Source organism: Megascapheus bottae, chromosome 16 (genome assembly GCF_031878675.1).
Source record: "Megascapheus bottae isolate mThoBot1 chromosome 16, mThoBot2.hap1, whole genome shotgun sequence".
In the NCBI taxonomy this organism is placed as follows: domain Eukaryota; kingdom Metazoa; phylum Chordata; class Mammalia; order Rodentia; family Geomyidae; genus Megascapheus; species Megascapheus bottae.
In genome coordinates this window covers 39626904-39646485 of record NC_143524.1, presented here as the reverse complement: position 1 = coordinate 39646485, position 19582 = coordinate 39626904, and the positions used below count along the sequence as shown (strand labels likewise).

The following is a 19582-nucleotide window of genomic DNA, read 5'->3' as shown; positions in this document are numbered from 1 at the left end:
GTTATACTGAAGTCTCAGTTATTGAACAAGGTAATGAAAACAAATGTAAAATCAGAGATAAAACAATAAGGAAAACTCTCCATTTCTAACTAGCTCTCCCCCAATAAGTTCTAAGACATTTATAAAATACGTACATACAAACATACACACACACACATACATACATACATACATACATACATACATACATACATACATACGCAGCCAGAAAGAAAACAGGATAAAAAAGGAACGTAGAGAAAAATCATGTTTATCTGCTAGTAACTGTGTGTTTGAAGTGTAATAAAAACGAATTTAAAGTTTGTAAAAATATTTGGAAATACATTTCTGAATAGAGGGCAAGATGCATTTACTAAAAAAATTTAATGTTAAATTCAAGGAAACCTATTTAAGCAGAAAGAGATACGCTTTTCAATACCATATTAAAAGCTGGAGAACCCACATTCAATAAAGCAAAAATTCTATTCTCCAAAAGTTGATTTACAGATTCAATGCACTCTGGATCCAACTTCTACAAGGAATTGTAACAATAATCTGATGATGAAATGAATACAGCATAGGATAAACTCCAGTTAACTTTCTGTTACTGTAAAATAAAGCAGCTGATATATGAAATCCCATGCATATCAGATATGCTTGGGCACATAATTTTGGAAGTTTCCGTAGGTAATGTAATGGCTGTCTTCCTGAGGCTCTCGATAACATAGCATGCAGCCACACATGGTAGACTAAAGCTATTCACATGATGGTCAGAAAACTAAACAAAAAAGGCAGAGTTTGCGGTACCTTTCCCCCTGAGATAACCCTCACTAGACTCAATCTCTTGATGTTTCCACCATCTCCAAATAGCACTGCACTGGGAACCAACACTTTAATAAATACCCACCTTTGGCAATATTTAAGAACCAAGTCACAGCAAGGTACAACTTCACTGAGACATGACATTGAAAAAATCTTTGCACATTTCCTTATTTTTGTCAGTCCTGGGATTGAACTCGAATCCTGGCCATTGTCATTGGGCTTTGTCAAGGCTAGCACTCAACCATTTAATCCACAGTGCCACTTCTGGCTTTTTCTGTGTGTGGGGTACTGAGAAATTAAACTCAAGCCTTTGTGAAGGTTAGGCAAGCACTCTACAATTAGGCCACAGTCCTGGCCCTGAAAAAAAATCCTTTTAAATTAATGAATAAAATTTTATCTAATGTAACACAATTTATGTTCCTGTTTGTATATATATGGTTTTCTAGATACATATCCTTGTGGGTATGAGTCATATCCTTCACTCTGAGTGAGTAATTCAAACACTTTTTTATTGTAATTAGTAAAAGGGTTACATGATATTTGCCAGATAGAAGGTGCATTAATTCACATACATTGATACCCTTTCACATGTCTTGGTACCCATTTCCCTCCCCCCCCACACCCCACACCCGTCTAGGTTTTCCCCCCTTCCCTATCAAATTTCAAATATCCAAATACAAATAAATTCAATATATCAGATAACAAAGTGATATACTCTATAATTCAAACACTTAACCCCTGTGTTAAATGAAAAATCATCACATTCACTAATGGACAGATGTCAAACCAGATATTAAGAATGACATTAAACAAGACATATTTATTTATGGACCACTTTGTTCAATGGCAACTACACTGTCTGACTTTAAGGATAATTATGAGAATGATGATAACCAGATACTCATCTTCCTTTTTATATGACATCTATGGAATGCCAAGGGGATAAGAACTTATTCAAAGTAACATCTCATTAAGGAAACCTTTTCCTCCCCAGCTGTCTCTTTAGAGCCCCCTTCATCTCATAATTCCTGAGGCTGTAGATGATGGGGTTCAACATGGGGATCACCACCATGTAGAACACAGATATCACCTTGTTCTGGTCAGTGGAGTAGCTGGACTTGGGCATCAAATAAATAAACATAACTGTCCCATAGAAGAGAGCAACTGCTGTGAGGTGGGAGGTGCAGGTGGAGAAGGCCTTGTGGCGGCCCTCGGTGGAGCGCATCTTCAGGATGGTGATGAGGATGTAGATGTAGGACACGGCTATCACAATCACTGTGAACATAAGGATGGAGCCAGCAGTAAATGGAGAAAGAAGTATGAGGACACTGTCTTCAGAACAGGCAACCTCACGTAGAGGAGCAAAATCACAGAAGAAATGATTGACAGTATTGTGTCCACAGAACACTAAAGAAAAGAAAGAAACAGTAAAGGATGAAGCACTAAAACAACCACTGGTGTAAGCCACTACAAGTAATCGCACACAGACTTGTGTGGACATTTTGGTTGAATAGAGCAGTGGGTTGCAGATGGCCACAAAGCGATCGTAGGCCATGGCAGCCAGAAGAAAACATTCAACTGCCCCAAAGAAAGCAACTGTATCCAGCTGAATGCAACATCCATGGTAGGAGATCCTGTTTTTGTCCACCAGGAAGTTAATCAGCATATTGGGTGTGACAGAGGATGAAAAGATCATGTCAGCAAAAGCTAAATTGCTGAGGAAAAAGTACATGGGGTGGTGGAGCTGAGTGGAGACTCTGATGAGCAGGATTGTGCAGAGATTTCCACATATGGTCACCAGGTAGATGCAGAGGATGATGATGAAGAGGAAGACTCGAAGGACTGGATCATGAGTTAAGCCCAGCAGAATGAACTCTGTCACTGCAGTGTGGTTCCCATCCCGCAGGGAATCCATCAGACCACGGAGCTGCTGCCAGAACAATTCTAGGATAAATAGATTACATCAGAAATTTATAAACACAATGATTTCATTTTTCTTATTGCATATTGAATGCTATAAGAACCATATTCAAGGACCCAGTATACATTCACATCTATAATTTAAAACTTTATTTTAACAAAATCACCCTCAAAATTCTAACCTATACTTTCTTTCCATTTATATTTCCATCCCCTTAAATCTATGTAATATGTGGCTTTAAAGGAAAATAAAAATTCAAAATAGATGAATAAAACCACATGGACGACAGAGTATACTGTTAAAAAATAACATAAATAGGTTATTGCAAGGAAAGCTCAGATAGCAGTTAATATATATTCACATACTGGACAAATATACACACATATGCATACATATGTGCTTGCAAAGTCTTAATAGGCAACTAAAACTTATATACCTATTGTACTGTGTGCTACACGTATAGTGTGTTTTTTGTTCCAAAAATGGTATTTCTTTTCATATGTATGCCAGTCCTGGGCACTATCCCTGAGCTTTTTTTTTTTTTTGCCAGTCCTGGGCTTGAGCTCAGGGCCTGAGCACTGTCCTTGGACTCTCTCAAGGCTAGAGCTCTACCACTTGAGCCTCAGCACCACTTCCAGCTTTTTTCTATGTATGTGGTACCGAGGAATCGAACCTGGGTCTTCATGCATGCTAGGCAAGCACTTTAACCACCAGGCCAAACTCCCGGCCCCTCCCTGAGCTTTTTATACTCAAGATTCTAACAATTGGGCCATAGCTGTACTTGTAGCTTTTTGGTGGGTAAACAGAGACAAGACTATCTTGGGCAAAAAAAGAAAAAGAAAGACAGTATTGGCTGGAAGTTTGGCCTAGTGGTAGAGTGCTTGCCTAGCATGCATGAAGACCTTGGCTTGATTTCCTGGTACCACATACATAGAAAAAGCTAGAAGTGGTGCTGTGTCTCACGTGCTAGAGCCTACCCTTGAAAAACCTAAGGACAATGGTCAAGCTCTGAGATCAAGCTCAGGACTATCAAAAAAAAAAAAAAGAGTATCTTGAATTTTGCTGCCTGTACTGACTTTGAACCTTAATCCTTAGATCGTAGCCTGAGTAGCTAGGATTACAGGCCTGAGCCACTGACACCAGATGATATTATATTCTTTATTATGTAGAATTGAGTTATAATGGGTAAAAGAAGTCTTTGTAACTTGATTATATAACAATTTACATATTCAAGTGAGATATTTGTATTTAGGTAAGTGCCAGACTCACATATGTAACCTTGATTCCATGCAATAATTAAATTAAACTGTAGTAAGCACCAAGTTCAATACACCCAAAAGTAAATAGAAAATATATTTGTTCAATCTTCTTAATGCCAGCATGTGATAGAATTGCCTAGATTGTTTGACATGTCAAGTAGTCATCAGCTGAATATAACCCTTTCTAAGAAGTAATAAAAGTATTTCTGATAGCAGATAAATGTTCTAAATTAGTGCTGTAAAGATTGCTGAATGTTTCACTGAATTGTTAAATTTTGTTGGGAATTTTTATATATTTCAAATGAGTAATTGTATTTCAGCAAATACATTGAAATTCCAATGCAATCACTTGGAGGAAAAACATTAGTATCAAGCAATACAAAGTATGTTCATTCAAATAAAATAAATAACTTTCTGCTATAATAATGATTTCTCAGTGGCAATTTTAAACATGAAGCAGTCACTTTGAACATAATGTATATTTTTATAAAGTACACACTAAAAAATCTAAGAAGGATTTCTGAGCTTGTGGCTGTATTGAACCTAAACTCTAAAAATGATGAATATATATACCAAACATTGTGCACACCATGCTTGACCCTCTAAAAATCAGATTTATAAACATGTAATTAGGAAAAGATTTCTATAGCTTTCCATGCAAATCAACTAATTAATTTGAAATATCAACCCAAGCCAAAGTATCTCAAAGCTAGCATTTTTCAGAGTGTCAATTTTGGGTAGTGGTAAGATCATGTGAGTTTCTGTCGAGAGAAAAAATTTTATGCAAACCAAACTCCTACCTCTTAGAATGAGAACACATTCTCACCTGTTAGTAACAGCGCAAAGACCCTGAACTTTATAGATTGAAATATTTTTTGTTCTCCTTTGAGTATAAATCCACAAATAGATGGAGATTCAGCTAGGAATTCAAAAACATCATGGAACATTTTGAGGTTCTTCGGTGGATAGTGAGCAATTCAGTTCTCATAACAAAACTGATCTTTCAAGATGTTACCAATTCTCTAGTAGTCAATTTATTCATTTCTATCTAGATCTTCAGGCATAGAACTATTACCTTTGTTTAACATTTACTAGACGGTATAATTAGGCAAATACCCTCATAAAGTCATAGGAATCATAAATATCTTGATATGTATAACTAAGTAATAGTGCTAAACTTAAGTTATAAAATTTAACTTATCTTTAACCATTCCATACGGTTGTTCATGAGCCCCTTGATTTCCTATCTCTTTTTCTCATAGTCTTCCAAAAGACATTTCTAGTAATAGGCATTGTGAGGCATGGTGACAGTGTCCAGGATGCTAACAACTTCCCAGTTATTAGGTATCATGTTTGGTAGTACTTAAAGACATGTGAGTTTCTGTCGAGAGAAAAAAGTTTTATGTAAACCAAACTCCTACCTCTTAGTATGAGAACACATTCTTACCTTTTAGTCACAGTGCAAAGTCACAATGACCATGTACCTTGAAATTGTCTTGGTGGTTTAAAACTCCAGTGATACCAGGCGGGGTGGCTCACGCCTGTAATTCTAGCTTTTCAGGAGGCTGGGATCTGAGGATCACGGTTCAAAGCCTACCTGAGCATGAAAATCTAAGGAATTCTTTTCTCTAATTAACCACCAGAAAACCACGAGTGGCACTGTGTCTCAATGGTCGGGTAGAGTCAAGAACTGAAGAACTCAGGCAAACGCCCAGGCTCAGAATTCAGACTTCCAAGCCCCACGACCTGCCTCCAAAATAATGGTAGGGGAAACAAAATAAGAAAGATGCAGTGATTGTACTTAGAACTAACTACTTAATAATAAAGTAAAAATTAAAACCAAATGTAACATAATTGTTTCTCATGCTTAACCAGAAAAAAATCTAAATTGGGGAATAAATGAGAGCTATAAATAAATGCTTACTGCTTAACCAGTACATTAAACAGTAAACTTGTATTTTAAATTAAAAATAAATTTAATTAAAATTTAATTAAAGTATTATATATTTATTATAAGATTAATTTTACTACATAAAAATAAATTATTAAACTGTGAAATTGATTAGGTATTTTATATTCTTGAATGGAAAAATAATGCTTTAGTAAGTCCTTTGAAATATTGATGCAATATTAATATTAGTAAAAAAAAGCCCTCTGTGGTTATATCAAATTAAAATAAATTCATTCTTAAATCATACTTTCCTATAACAATAATTTCTAATTAAAATTTTTAGCATGAAGTAAAGATATTTTAAACACAATATGAATGAATAAATAAAGTGTATATTAAACATCTAAGAAGGATCTCTGAGCTACAGGTTGTGTTAATCCTTATCTCCAAATCTACTAAACTTTTCATAAAGCCTACTTTACTCTACAAAAAATTCAGATGGTAGACAAAGTATTTCTGTAAAATATGCACCTATACATATTTTCTTCTTCTAATCAGTTATCCACATTCAAGTAACAACACAAATCCAAAGCAACTCCAAGCTATCAACTTGGCAGAGTTCCAAGTGTACGCAGTGCTGAAAAGGCTGTGTAAGGTTCTGTCTTATGGTTAAGTAAACAAGGGATCCCAGTAATGGATTATGACTAGCCACTTACAGCAAACTGATGCTGTAAGCAGAGCAAGTCAGTCAAAATTGCTCCCCACCTGATTGTTTGAATACATTTTCCCTGTTTCCACACTGTGCCATGTCAAGACTGTACCACATACATAGAAAAAGCCGGAAGTGGTGCTGTGGCTCAATTGGTAGAGCGCTAGCCTTGAGAAAGCCCAAGGACAGTGCTCAGGCCCTGAGTTTAAGTACCAGGACTGGCCAAAAAGAGGAAGAAGAAGAAAAAAGAAGAAGAAGAAGAAGAGAAGAAGAAGAAGAAGAAGAAGAAAGAAGAAGAAGAAAGAAAAGAAAGCAAGAAAGAAGAAGAAGAAGAAGAAGAAGAAGAAGAAGAAGAAGAAGAAGAAGAAGAAGAAGAAGAAGAGGAAGAGGAAGAAGAGGAAGAGGAAGAGGAAGAGGAGGAGAGGAAGAGGAAGAGGAAGAAGAGGAAGAAGAGGAAGAAGAGGAAGAAGAGGAAGAAGAGGAAGAAGAGGAAGAAGAGGAAGAAGAGGAAGAAGAAGAAGAAGAAGAAGAAGAAGAAGAAGAAGAAGAAGAAGAAGAAGAAGAAGAAGGAGGAGGAGGAGGAGGAGGAGGAGGAGGAGGAGGAGGAGGAGAGGAGGAGGAGGAGGAGGAGGAAAGGTAATCTGCATGCACATGAATGAAACATAAAACTCATACATTTGTACTGACAGTACCATTTTAACATGAAGTGCAGTCATTTCCTTCCATTCTTGTTCAGATGCCCACTGAGACCTGGAATCACCATTTCCTGCCACTGGCACATCAATCTCTCAATCTCTGGCTCTGGGTTTTGCTTTTGTTTTGTTTCGTTTTTTCCTTTCCCTATAGAACTCACTGATCTTTTATCATCTATATTATTTACTTTTAAGGAGTTCTTTGTTTATTTGTTTGCATGTTTTTGTCAGTTGTGGGGTCCGAACTCAGAGCCTAGGCACTGTCTCTGGTATTTTCACTCAGGGTTAGCACTCTATCACTTTGAGACATAGTGTCACTTTTGCTTTCTGGTGGTTATTGATTTGGCAATAAGAGTCTCATAGACTCTCCTGCCTGGACTGGCTTTGAACTGCAGTCCTCAGATCGCAGCCTCCTAAGTAGCTAGGATCACAGGCGAGGACCACCAGCACCTAGCTCCTTTTACATTATTATCTAGATTCTAGTCTATGAATGAAAACCATCCTAGAGATAGTCACAATTCCAAGAGAGAAATAACTAAGTCAGTTCTTGTATCCTGAGCAGGATGCTAATAGGTTGTTCAGACTAATAGTTTGTTCTTCACAGCCTCATTACAGTTACACTTGCAATTAATTGTTTTTGTTTCACTGGATACATGGATATGCAAGAAATATGAGTACAGGAGAGGACCTGCTGGTTTTGTTTTTGTTTTTTGTGTTTGGGGGGGGGGGGTCCTCATGGGGCTTGAACTTTGGGCTTGGGCACTGTCCCTGAGCTCTTTGGCCCAAGGCTACCATCCTACCCCGGGCCTGGGCATTGTCCCTGAGCTCTTCACTTCAAGGCTACCACCCTACCTCTTGAGCCACAGCACCACTTCCACTTTTCTCATGGTTAAGAGGAGATAAGAGTCTCATGGACTTTAGTACCTGGGCTGGCTTTGAGCCGATATCCTCATACTCCTGAGTAGCTAGGATTACAGGCTTGCACCACCACACCCAGCAACCTAGCAATTTTAACCAGAGGAACCTACAGATTCATCAGGGATTAATTATGGACACTACTGTGTCCTCTGGACACATAATTAAATCTGGAGCCAGAATCCAGGAATGCATAGCCCACGCCGCACAGATAACCTTTCTACAAGAATATTTCAAAGAATCTTAATCTCTGATTGCATGTTGACATTTCTCTTTCAGACAGAACTTTAGTCATCCAGCTTTTCCTAAGATACTGAAATTGATATGGCAAAGGGATTAAACATGCTTTAGAAAATTTTATACTATTTTGAAAATTGTAGAAATAGTCAACTTATAAAGAAAAATGGTTCATCTTGGCACACAGTTTTACAGGTGTCAGTCCATGATGCATTTACCTCTGTGGCTCTGGGTCTTTAGTGTCACATCATGGCAGGGGTACATAGAATAGGAAAATCAGTCATTTTGTGGTCAAAGAGAAAAATAGAACATTGGGCTGGGGTCCCAGTAGGCCCTTTATTGTCAAGACCTTGATAAACTAAGAATCTCCCATGTGGTTCCATTACTTTCCAGTAGTACCACAGTAGGGACAAAATCTTTAACAAAGACACAGACCTTTGGGAGCACTTAAATCCAATCTATACTAAGGTGCAATTACTTTAGGAAAAGTATGGATGTAACTAAGGGCTTTCGGTAGGTTTTGTTTTCTAAGTACCAGTTTACATTCTTAGTTATAAATTTTACTTGCCTTTGTTGAAGGTATGAGCATCCTATTTTCTCTGTAATTAAAAAATGGAACATCACTACTTTTACTAAAATGTACCATACAGGCTAATAACATATCAACAAATAGATATCAACCATAGACACATAATTTACTTTTAATATTTTATTGATAAGCTATAATTACTGTCATCAGTTCTATGATATAACACATCTCATTAAGAAAATGTTTTCCTAGCAATTTCTTTCTTCAACACCCCCTTTCATCTCACTACTCCTAAGACTATTAATAAGGGGGTTCAACATGGGAATCACCACCATGTAGAACACAGATATCACCTTGTTCTGGTCACTGGAGTAGCTGGACTTGGGCAGCACATAGATGAATGTGACTGTGCCATAGAACAGAGTGACAGCGGTGAGGTGGGAGGTGCAGGTGGAGAAGGCCTTGTGGCGGCCCTTGGTGGAGCGCATCTTCAGGATGGTGAAGAGGATGTAGCTGAAGGACACGGCTATGACAACGGCTGTGGACATAATGACAAAGCCAGCAGAAAATGAGGGGACCACGGCAGGAACACTGATTTCATAACAGGAAAGCTCAAGTAAAGAAGTGAAATCACAGAAAAAGTGGTTGACTATATTAAGTCCACAGAAACATAAAGAATAGAAGGAAAAGATAAAAGAGGAAGTATTCACAAAGCCTCCTATGTATGTTACTACAAGTAACTGCACACAGACTCCTGTAGATATTTCGGTTGAACATAGCAGTGGGTTGCAGATGGCCACAAAGCGATCATAGGCCATGACAGCCAGAAGAAAGCCTTTGACTGACCCAGAGAAAACAGCGGACCCAAGATGAATGGCACACCCCAGGTAGGAGATTGTATTCCTCTCCACCAGAAAGTTAACCAACAGATTGGAAATGACAGAAGATGACATGACTGTGTCAGAAAAAGCTAAATGGCTAAGGAAAAAGTACATAAGGTGGTGGAACTGAGTAGACACATTAATAAGGAGAATTGTGTAGAGACTGCCAGAAAGGGTCACCAGGTAGATGCAGAGGATGATGATGAAGAGGGAGACGCGAAGGACTGGATCATGTGTTAAGCCCAAGAGAATGAACTCTGTCACTGCAGTGTGGTTCCCATCCACCAGGGAATCCATCAGACCATGGAGCTGCTGCCAGGACAAATCTAGGATGAAAATGCATGGTCAGAGATTTGCAATTATGATAAATTGATTTTTATTCATGTTTGTGAAGTATCATGATAATAAAGGCATTCAAATTCTAGCACATATTGTATGCAACAATGTATCTGACTGTAATTATAAATTGATTTTAGCTGAAACACCTGAAAAACTTCCTTCCTATAATATCTCTTCCTTTCATATATTACATTTTTCCCAAAGTTTACCTAAAGTAGCTCTAAAGCCAAACAATATAAATGTAAGACCAAGGAGGATAGCAAAAATGAATGCTTAATTTACTAGGGGAATTAAAGGACATGCATAGAGTTCTACAGAAAGACATGGATAATAGCTACTACTTTTTGCATGCTTCCTAAATGATAAACACACAGCTAATATTTATATTTATTAACAAGTATTTGTGGCATTTTTATAAAAACATAATATTTTCACTATTATAGTGTAACTTAAATTGTCACATCTGAAAGAGATTTCATTACTTGTACAAGTAGCTAAGTCAGAAATATGAACACCAAGGTGTCTGATTGTCCATCCCTTAAGTAGATATATAATAATGAATTAAAATAATAATTACCATGAAACCTGATAGAGCCAGCAATAAGTAAATAACAGACTCCTTTAAGCTATCTGAAAAGTAACCTGTTATCTACATTGTCTTATTCATATCAGTAACACATGACAACTTTCCACAAAATAAATAAAATTATTTATGGGACTCTAACCAGACAGGAATCCAAATTAGGATTTAAAAGAAGGTCACCTGGGCCGGGAGTTTGTCCTAGTGGTAGAGTGCTTGCCTAGCATGCACATAACCCTGAGTTTGATTCCTTCGCACCACATACATAGAAAAAGAGCTGGACGTGGTGCTGTGGCTCAAGGGTAGAGCTCTAGCCTTGAGAGAAGTCCACGGACAGTGCTCAGGCCCTGAGTTCAAACCCTACAACTGGCAAAAAAAAGGAGGTCCCCTGCTGCAAATATATTATATATAGTTATATATTTGAAACAGAATGTGTTGTTTTTACCAAATATCTTGAAATATCAGTGTAGCCACTATGAGAAAAGCATATTTACTATTTAGCACGTAATTAAAATAGGCTCATTCAAATAAAGCCAAGACACTTCCACTGATTTGTCAAGGGGGTTCATAGTGTTGTTTTCAAAAAAAACTGCAGCAGCATAAAGTCTAGACTAAAAACTTAAAAATGAGCAATGGACTAGTAAGTACGATGACCCCATTTCTTCATCTTCCCAGTACATAGACCAAGGTTTTGCTGAAGCCTGCTTTTGAATCTAAAACATTTACATATGTGAAGAATGTTAGTCTTTCTGCAGATTTTCATATCTTTAAGTCTTTAAAAATCTCCTGTTTAAATCTTTATGTATCAACAAATGTATCTCAAAGCTAGCACTTGGTGAAGTGCCCAAATTGGACAGTACTAAAATACCATATGAGTTGATGTCTTCTAGGTAGGTCAGTAAGGACTCATGACTATTTACTATCATAAAGCTAATGGTCACCAGGAACTAGTGGTTCACACCTGTTATCCTAGCTGAGATCTGAGGATGGTGGGTTCAGCAGGAAAATTCATGAAACTCTTATCTCCGACAAACTACTTACAAAGAGCCGAAAGTGGCACTGTATCTCAAGTGATGGAATACTAGCCTTGAAGCACAAAGAGGCTCAGAGATAGCGCCCAGTCCCTGAGTTTAAGCCCCAGGGCCAGCTAAAAAAAATAAAATAAAATAAAAGACAAAATCAAAACCGTGATGGTAGAAAATGAGGAGCTCAACCAACTTTGCTCAGTAGTTGCTTGCTTGATTCCAGCTTTGTGAGTACAGATAATTTCCAGTGGTAAACTTTTCTCCAATGGTAAATAAAACTCTATAAATAAAATCCATTAACCAAAGCCAAAGTCTTACCTCTTGAAATAAGGTCTTATTCATCTTTAAGTAGCAATGCAAAGTCACAGTGGGTATATAGCTACTTTTTTAAGCTTTTGTTCTCTGTTCAGGATAAATCTCTGATGATGTATAAGATTCTAATGTGATTTCAAAAGTTGTATCTATAGGGCAATCCAAGTCCCACAACTGAGCCCTCAAGAGACTTCCAATTCTCGAGTGATCAATTTATCCTTTTGTTTCTTTCCACGTGTTTATGCTATGACTGAATTATAAATTTACCAAGTTTTCTTATCAATAATGGTTGACTAGACTTGTTTTTAGATAAATGTTAATCCAAATTTACTTTGGAATTTATTATACAAAAGACAGCACTAAAGAGAGAGAGAGAGAGAGAGAGAGAGAGAGAGAGAGAGAGAGAGAGAGAGAGAGAGAGAGAGCGCACTAAACTTTGAGTGTAATTGGATAACATGAGTTCTAACCATTCAATGTGTTTATTGCTAAATATTATGTATTGACATCCATAATGCATGCCATTAAGTACTGTTGGGGAAACACAGTATCTGTAAAGTCTATTTTTTTGCCAGTCCTGCAGCTTGAACTCAGGACCTGGGCACTGTCCTTGGACACTTAAAAGCTAACACTCTGCCACTTGAGCAACAATGCCACTTCTGGCATTTTCTGTGTACGTGCTACCGAGGAACCGAACACAGAGCTTCATGCATGCTATGCAAGCACTCTACCACGAGGTCATGCTCCTAGCCCATGTAAAATCAATTTTTTTTTTGCCAGTCCTGGGCTTGAGCCCAAGGCCTGAGCATTGTCCTTGGGCTTTCTCAAGGCCAGCATTCTACTACTTGAGCCACAGCACCATTTCTGGCTTTTTTTAATGAATGTGGTACCAAGGAATTGAATCCGCGTCTTTGCGCATGCTAGGCAAGCACTCTACCACTAAGCTAAACTCCTGGCCCCTAAAGTCAATTTTTAAGGAACAAAAAAATGTGAAAAGTATTTAAAACATGTACATTATTGTAGTAGAAGGAAACGTCAAAAATTGCATAAATAAAAATTAGAAAGATGTTTGGATGAGTTCCAGAAGACAAAAACTGTCAATATGCAAGTGGACTGTGACAGAACACCAGAATTTTCAACCCTAAGATAGAGCAATACTCTAGCTCTTTTTCAGAACCTCATTTTACAATTTCCTCTCTAATTGCCCACTATTGAGGGAGACAATTTATAAACTCTATCATAACTAGAACCAATATCCTACAGAGCTTCTTCTGGATGTGATGCACTTAACACATTTGAAATCCTCAGCAATTTTATAAGGTAGTTTCTTTTAGTATCCTCACTTGCTGATGACAGAACCAAAGGTTTCAAACAATTTGTGCTGAAGGATTTCAATTCCCAGTGTCAGTTTCCAATTTCCAGTTCTACTCACTGAAGTCTCCCTTCCTAATAGGAAACTTTTGGCCTCCTGGGAAGCCATCGGCAGCCTCTCAGTCCACATGCAACAGTTGTAGTCCCCAAATAATATCCCAAATACTGGAGGCTTAAATTCAATGTATCTACATCATTCCCTTGAATATGAAAGACTATGCTAAGAGACCATTGCTAAGATTCTCACACATCCTAGGACAATTCAACCACTGTTGCTCCAGTAGTAACCTGATTGTGCATTCAGAAAGATAAACATTAGGAAAGAATAGGAATCTCTTCCTTACCGGACAGGGTAGAGTACATAAAATGACAAACACCTGGTTCTCTCATATTTCCTGAATTTGGTTTGACTCATTTTCTGTTCTTTCTCTACAACAACTAAATTATCTTCAACCCCAGAAATTCTCTCTTCTGCATTGTATAACCTGCTATCAAAGCTTTCTACTTTATTCTTCATCTCCCTCCCTCCTAACTGATGCCTTCCATCTCTTGTTTTAGATCATGTATGGATTTCTTTAACTCCTTGATTTCCATTTGAGTGGTTAGCTCAGCAGCTTTATTCTCTTTGGACATTTGTTGGAGCTCGGTCACCTTTTTGTTTGTGGATTCTATGAATTCGTCCATTTTTCTTCGAAAAAACTTTATTATGGCCTCATTTATGGCTTCTTCTTTTTCACATATTACCTTATTTATGGTTTCCTCTTGTTTAGCTAAGGCTTCCTTCCTTATTTCTTTCTGTATGTTTTCACACTTTTCATTAATCATGTTTATCAATTGCATTTGTATAGCACTTAGAGGACTCTCCTCTAGATTTGTCATTGACTGCTCCATTGCTTGTTTATATTGGGTGGGAGATGCTATTCCTTGATTTGACATTTTTCTTGACTTTCTTGTTCTGCCCATTTGGAAATAGGAGCAAGATTAATAGTAAACAAGATTATGATTTTTAAGATATAACCAACTTAGCCCTCTTTAGCTGGCCAGACAACAGATGTTCACAATTATAGACTGGTATTAACACTCTCTCTTTCTTTTTGTGCACTTACAGACAAATCTAATACCACCACTGATCACCATTTTATGACCAAAACAATAAACCCCTCAAACCAATCTCTATTGTATTTAAGTCTCTCTGGACCTGGAATATAATTGAACACACACACACACACACACACACACACACACACACATATATATACACAGTATTGCTCAACAACCATCCATGCATTATAAGAGTTGAAGGATGAATAGAGAATCAGAGATAGAGAAATAGTATGAAAGATAAAAGGGGAGGTAAGAAAAGAGTAATGTAGGAGTGTAAGATTAATATAGTAATGAAGAAAGGGGATAGCTTGAGGATAGCTGACCTAAGGTGATAGAAAAGGTAAAATATTTAAGTACAAAGTTTGGAAAAATAAGATAAAACTTATGAAGATAAGAAGAGTAATAAGTCTTTGGCCCAGGCCTGGAGTTTGGCCTAGTGGTAGAGTGCTTGCCTAGCATGCAGGAAGACCCAGGTTCAATTCCTTGGTACCACATACTTAGAAAAAGCCAGAAGTGGTGCTGAGGCTCAAGTGGTAGAGTTATAGCCTTGAGAAAAATCCAAGGAAGGACAGTGCTCTGGCCCTGAGCTTCAGCCCAAGACTGGCAAAAAAAAAAAAAAATATATATATATATATATATATATATATATATATATATATATATATGTCTTTGGCCCATCTTTTAATGGGATGGTTGTTACTTTGGAGATTAGTTTTGGATTGATTCAATTTTTTGAGCTGTTGATATATTTTAGATATGAGGCCTTTATCCGTTGTATGGTTGGTGAAGATCTTCTCCCACTCTGTAGGCTTCCTAATTAGTTTACTAGCTATGTCCTTTGCCATACAAAAGCTCTGCAGTTTAATGCAGTCCCACTTATCTGGCCTTTCTCTGATTTGTTGTGATTCTTGGTCCTTATTAAGAAAGTTTTGACCTGTGCAAAGGAGGCCTAGTGTATCTCCTATTCCTTCTTGTAAAGTTTTCAATGTGTCAGCTTTTACCTCCAGGTCTTTGAATGGGCCAAAGACTTAAAGAGAATCTTCTCTGAAAATGGCCTATAGACACATGAAGAAATGCTCAACATCTCTGGTCATAAAAGAAATGCGAAGCAAAACAACTCTAAGATTCCACCTCACTCCAGTTAGAATGGCCAGGATCCCTCCTGTGGCCAGGAGGGATCACTACTGCACTGTTGGTGGGAGTGCAAACTTGTTTAACCACTATGGAAAGCAGTATGGCAGTTCCTTAAAAAACTAAACATAGAACTCCCCTATTACCCAGAAATTCCACTACTTGGCATTTACCCAATCATCCAGAAACAAGGACATACTAAATCCACTAGCACAACAATGTTCATTGCAGCATTATTTACCATAGCAAAGATATGGAACCAACCTAGATGTCCCTCAGTTGATGAATGGATCAACAAGATGTGGTATTTGTACACAGTGGAATTCTATGCTGCTGTCAGAAAGAATGACATTGCCCCATTTGTGAGGAAATGGAAAGACTTAGAAAAAATCATATTAAGTGAAGTAAGCCAGACTCAAAGGAACTTAGGCTCAATGGTTTTCCTCATTTGTCATAATCAGTAGAAATCTTGGGCTCTCCTAGCACAAATTTGCAATAGAGCAAAACCTTGATACATAAGGCCATATAGTATGATGCTAAATGAAAGGATCTCTAGGATATAGAAACAAAAGCCATATAATGAATGATTGTTGTTCTTAAGGTACTATGTTATCTCTCATCTCTTTTGCTGTCCCTTGGTTATCTCATATTATTACAGTATCTCACTTTGTTACCTGATATATGGGATATATTTGTATTTGGTTATTTGAAATTGGATAGAGAAGGGGGGGAAACAAGATGAGGGTTGGGGTTGGGGGGAGGGGAATGGGGACCAAGACATGTGAAAGGGTATCAATGTATGGGAATTAATGCACCATCTATCTGGCAAATATCATGTAACCCTTCTATTAATTACAATAAAAAATATATGAAAAAAAGAAGAGTAAGGGTTGGGAGTTGGGCCTAGTGGTTAAAGTCCTTGCCTAGCATGCACGAAGACCCAGGTTCCATTCCTTGGTATCACATATATAGAAAAAGCTGGAAGTGGTGCTGAGGCTCAAGTGGTAGAGTTCTAGCCTTGAGAAAGTCCAAGGACAGTGCTCAGGCCCTGAGCTCAAGCCCAGGACTAGCAAAAAAAAAAAAAAAGAGTAATAAGAAGAATATATAGAGAAAAGAGGAAAGTATACATAGGAGAGTTCAATGACAAAAAATTTTAAAAGTAAAAATAAACAAAACCAAACCAAAAAAAAATCAAAAGCAAAAACAAAAACAACAACAAAACAAAACCAAAAAAAAAAGTGGGGGGAGATCCCACACTATTATGAGTTCTTAGACAAGGAACACTAGGGTTAAGAACCAACAGATTGAAAAGCAGGTGACTGTATCAATAAAAATATCATTTGTATCTAGTCTGTACCTAGTGCTGTCACTATGTTTCTAGGAACGACCACATTGACAGAAGGAATGCTGGAAAAGAAAAAAAAAGGGGGGGGGTTATTTTTCAAGTTTTTTTGGGGGGGAGTGGGAAACGGGATAGAAAACTTGTGTCTCCACTAAATTCTGCATCCAAAGACTTCAAAAAGTCTTTTTCTCTTGTGTTGTGGCTTTGCAGTTTTTCGGATCAGTTTGCTTGATTGGGCAGAAAAAAAACGAGAGTGGAAGAGTCACAAGCGGCTTTTTTTTCTCTTTTTTTGCCCAGGACTGTGGTCTGGCACAGGGGGAAGAACTTCCACTAGCAGACTTCCAGCTATGCTGCCACTGGGAAATCCTTTGCCCCTTTGAATGGTGGCACTGCCAGCACCACTTCTCAGGCTCCAGTTGGTTTGGCAGGATTTTTGCCAGCAGTCAAGATGGCGCTGCTCTCAGCTGATGGGGGAGGGGATTCCTCCCCAAGGCGGTTCCGTGAGCAGAAGTGGAAACGTCTCCACAGAGTTTATTCACAAATTGCTGGATTCTCCGGTTCCATGAAGCTGGCAGGTCCCTGCATGGCCAGGTGTCAGCTCTGGGCTCGCACAGGCTCTGTGGCTCTGTCTGCAGCCAGTGGGTCTGTGCCGCCATGAAGCCCTGTCTGCTCAGATTCGGAAAAGAAGCTTTGTCTCGGTGGCTGCTCCACAATGTCTTCTTGCACCGGTTTTCTGCCTTTCTCCTCTCTGACTGAGATCTCTGTGGTGCTAAAGCTTATTAGGATCGAACTTTGGTTATGAACTTTCCCCTACGCTGCCAGAAGTGTTATGTTGGTGAGAGCTCAGAAAGACTCACACTGAACTGATGCCATCTTCCACCCATTCTCTCCGATTGTTACATTTTCTATAAATTACTACATTACTAATGTTAAGTATGATGGGCTTTTAGGAAGAATTAGTAGAGCAAACATTTAAAAAGTAATGAAAAGATAGGTGTCTTAAATGCCAGGTGAGAATGAGAGAGGAGGACAAGGCAGGGGAAGATATTACATTAAGAAGTGAGTTGGCATATTTCATGAATATGCAGAAATTGGAGCATGTCTGAAGAATTGCTAATGTCTCAAAATAAAATGAGGGCATCATGAAAGGATCTTTGGATGTGGAAACATATGTGATTGTTGTTTTTAATGTATTATGTTCTTTTGTGTTGCCCTTTGGTCAATTTCATATTGTTACTGTATTTGACTTTGTACCTGGTGTATTGTATATACATTTATTTGGTTATTTGAAACAGGAAATGGAAGGGGGAAACACGAAGATTGGGAGGGGGTGGGAGGAGGGAAATAGGGACAAAAACATATGAGAAGGGGTATCAATGTGTGGAAGTAATGCACCTAGTACCTGGTGAATGTAACTGTAACCCCTCTATACATTACCTCAACAGTAAAAAGTAAATTAAAAAACAAAAAAAAAGTGAGTTGGCACTCTGGAAAGCAGTATAGTGATTCCTCAAAAGACTAAACAGAGAGCTCCCCAATGACCAAACAATCCCATTCCTTGGCATTAACCCAAATGTCCAGGACATACTAAAGCCACCAGCACAACAATGTCCATTGCAGCATTATTTACCATAGCAAAGATATGGAACCAATCAGATGGCCCTCAATAGATGATTGGATCAACAAGATGTGGTATTTATATACACAATGGAATTCTATTCTGCCATCAGAAAAATGGCATTGACCCATTTGTAAGGAAATGGAAAGACTTGGAAAAAATACTAAGTGAAGTAAGCCAGACCCAAAGGAACATAGGCTCAATGATTTCCCCCATTTGTAATAATTAGTACACATCTATGACTCTCCTAGCAAAGGATTATAATAGCTCAATGTCCAGGTACATAAAGTCATATAGGATGAAACTAAAGGAAAGGATCTCTAGGATATGAAAAAAGCGCTTTATCTTGTGTGATTGTGGTTCTTAATGTACTATGTTATTTCTCTTCTCTTTTTTTTTGCCCTTCGGTTAATCTCATATTGTTACTATATCTGACTTTGTTACCTGGTATATTGTATATATGTTTATTTGAAATAGGAAAGGGAAGGGGGAAAACAAGATGATTTGGAAGGGTGGGGGGAGGGAAATGGGGACAAAAACATGAGAAGGGGTATCAATGTGTGAGAAGTAATGCACCTACTACGTGGAAAATGTAATTGTAACTCCTCTATACATTATTCCTGACAATAAAAAGGAAAATGGGCCGGGAGTTAGGCCTAGTGGTAGAGTGCTTGCCTAGCATGCACAAAGACCCAGGTTCGATTCCTTGGTACCACATACATAGAAAAAAGCTGGAAGTGGTGCTGAGGCTCAAGTGGCAGAGCTCTAGCCTTGAGAAAGTCCAAGGACAGTGCTCAGGCCCTGAGCTCAAGCCCAGGACTGAGAAAAAAAAAAGAAAAATGAAGAAGAAGAAGAAGAAGAAGAAGAAGAAGAAGAAGAAGAAGAAGAAGAAGAAGAAGGAGGAGGAGGAGGAGGAGGAGGAAGAAGG

At 38.1% G+C, this 19582-nt stretch overlaps 1 protein-coding gene and 1 pseudogene across 1 annotated transcript; both read right to left on the bottom strand.

Annotated features, from left to right (window-relative positions):
- Positions 1-1771: 1771 nt before the first annotated feature.
- Positions 1772-2716, bottom strand: LOC150053220 (olfactory receptor 5P76-like). The gene has a single exon (XM_090348968.1). The coding sequence runs from the start codon at positions 2714-2716 to the stop codon at positions 1772-1774; it is 945 nt and encodes a 314-aa protein (XP_090205094.1).
- A 6470-nt stretch (positions 2717-9186) lies between these two features.
- Positions 9187-10132, bottom strand: LOC150053219 (olfactory receptor 5P76-like; annotated as a pseudogene).
- Between the last annotated feature and the right edge of the window lie 9450 nt (positions 10133-19582).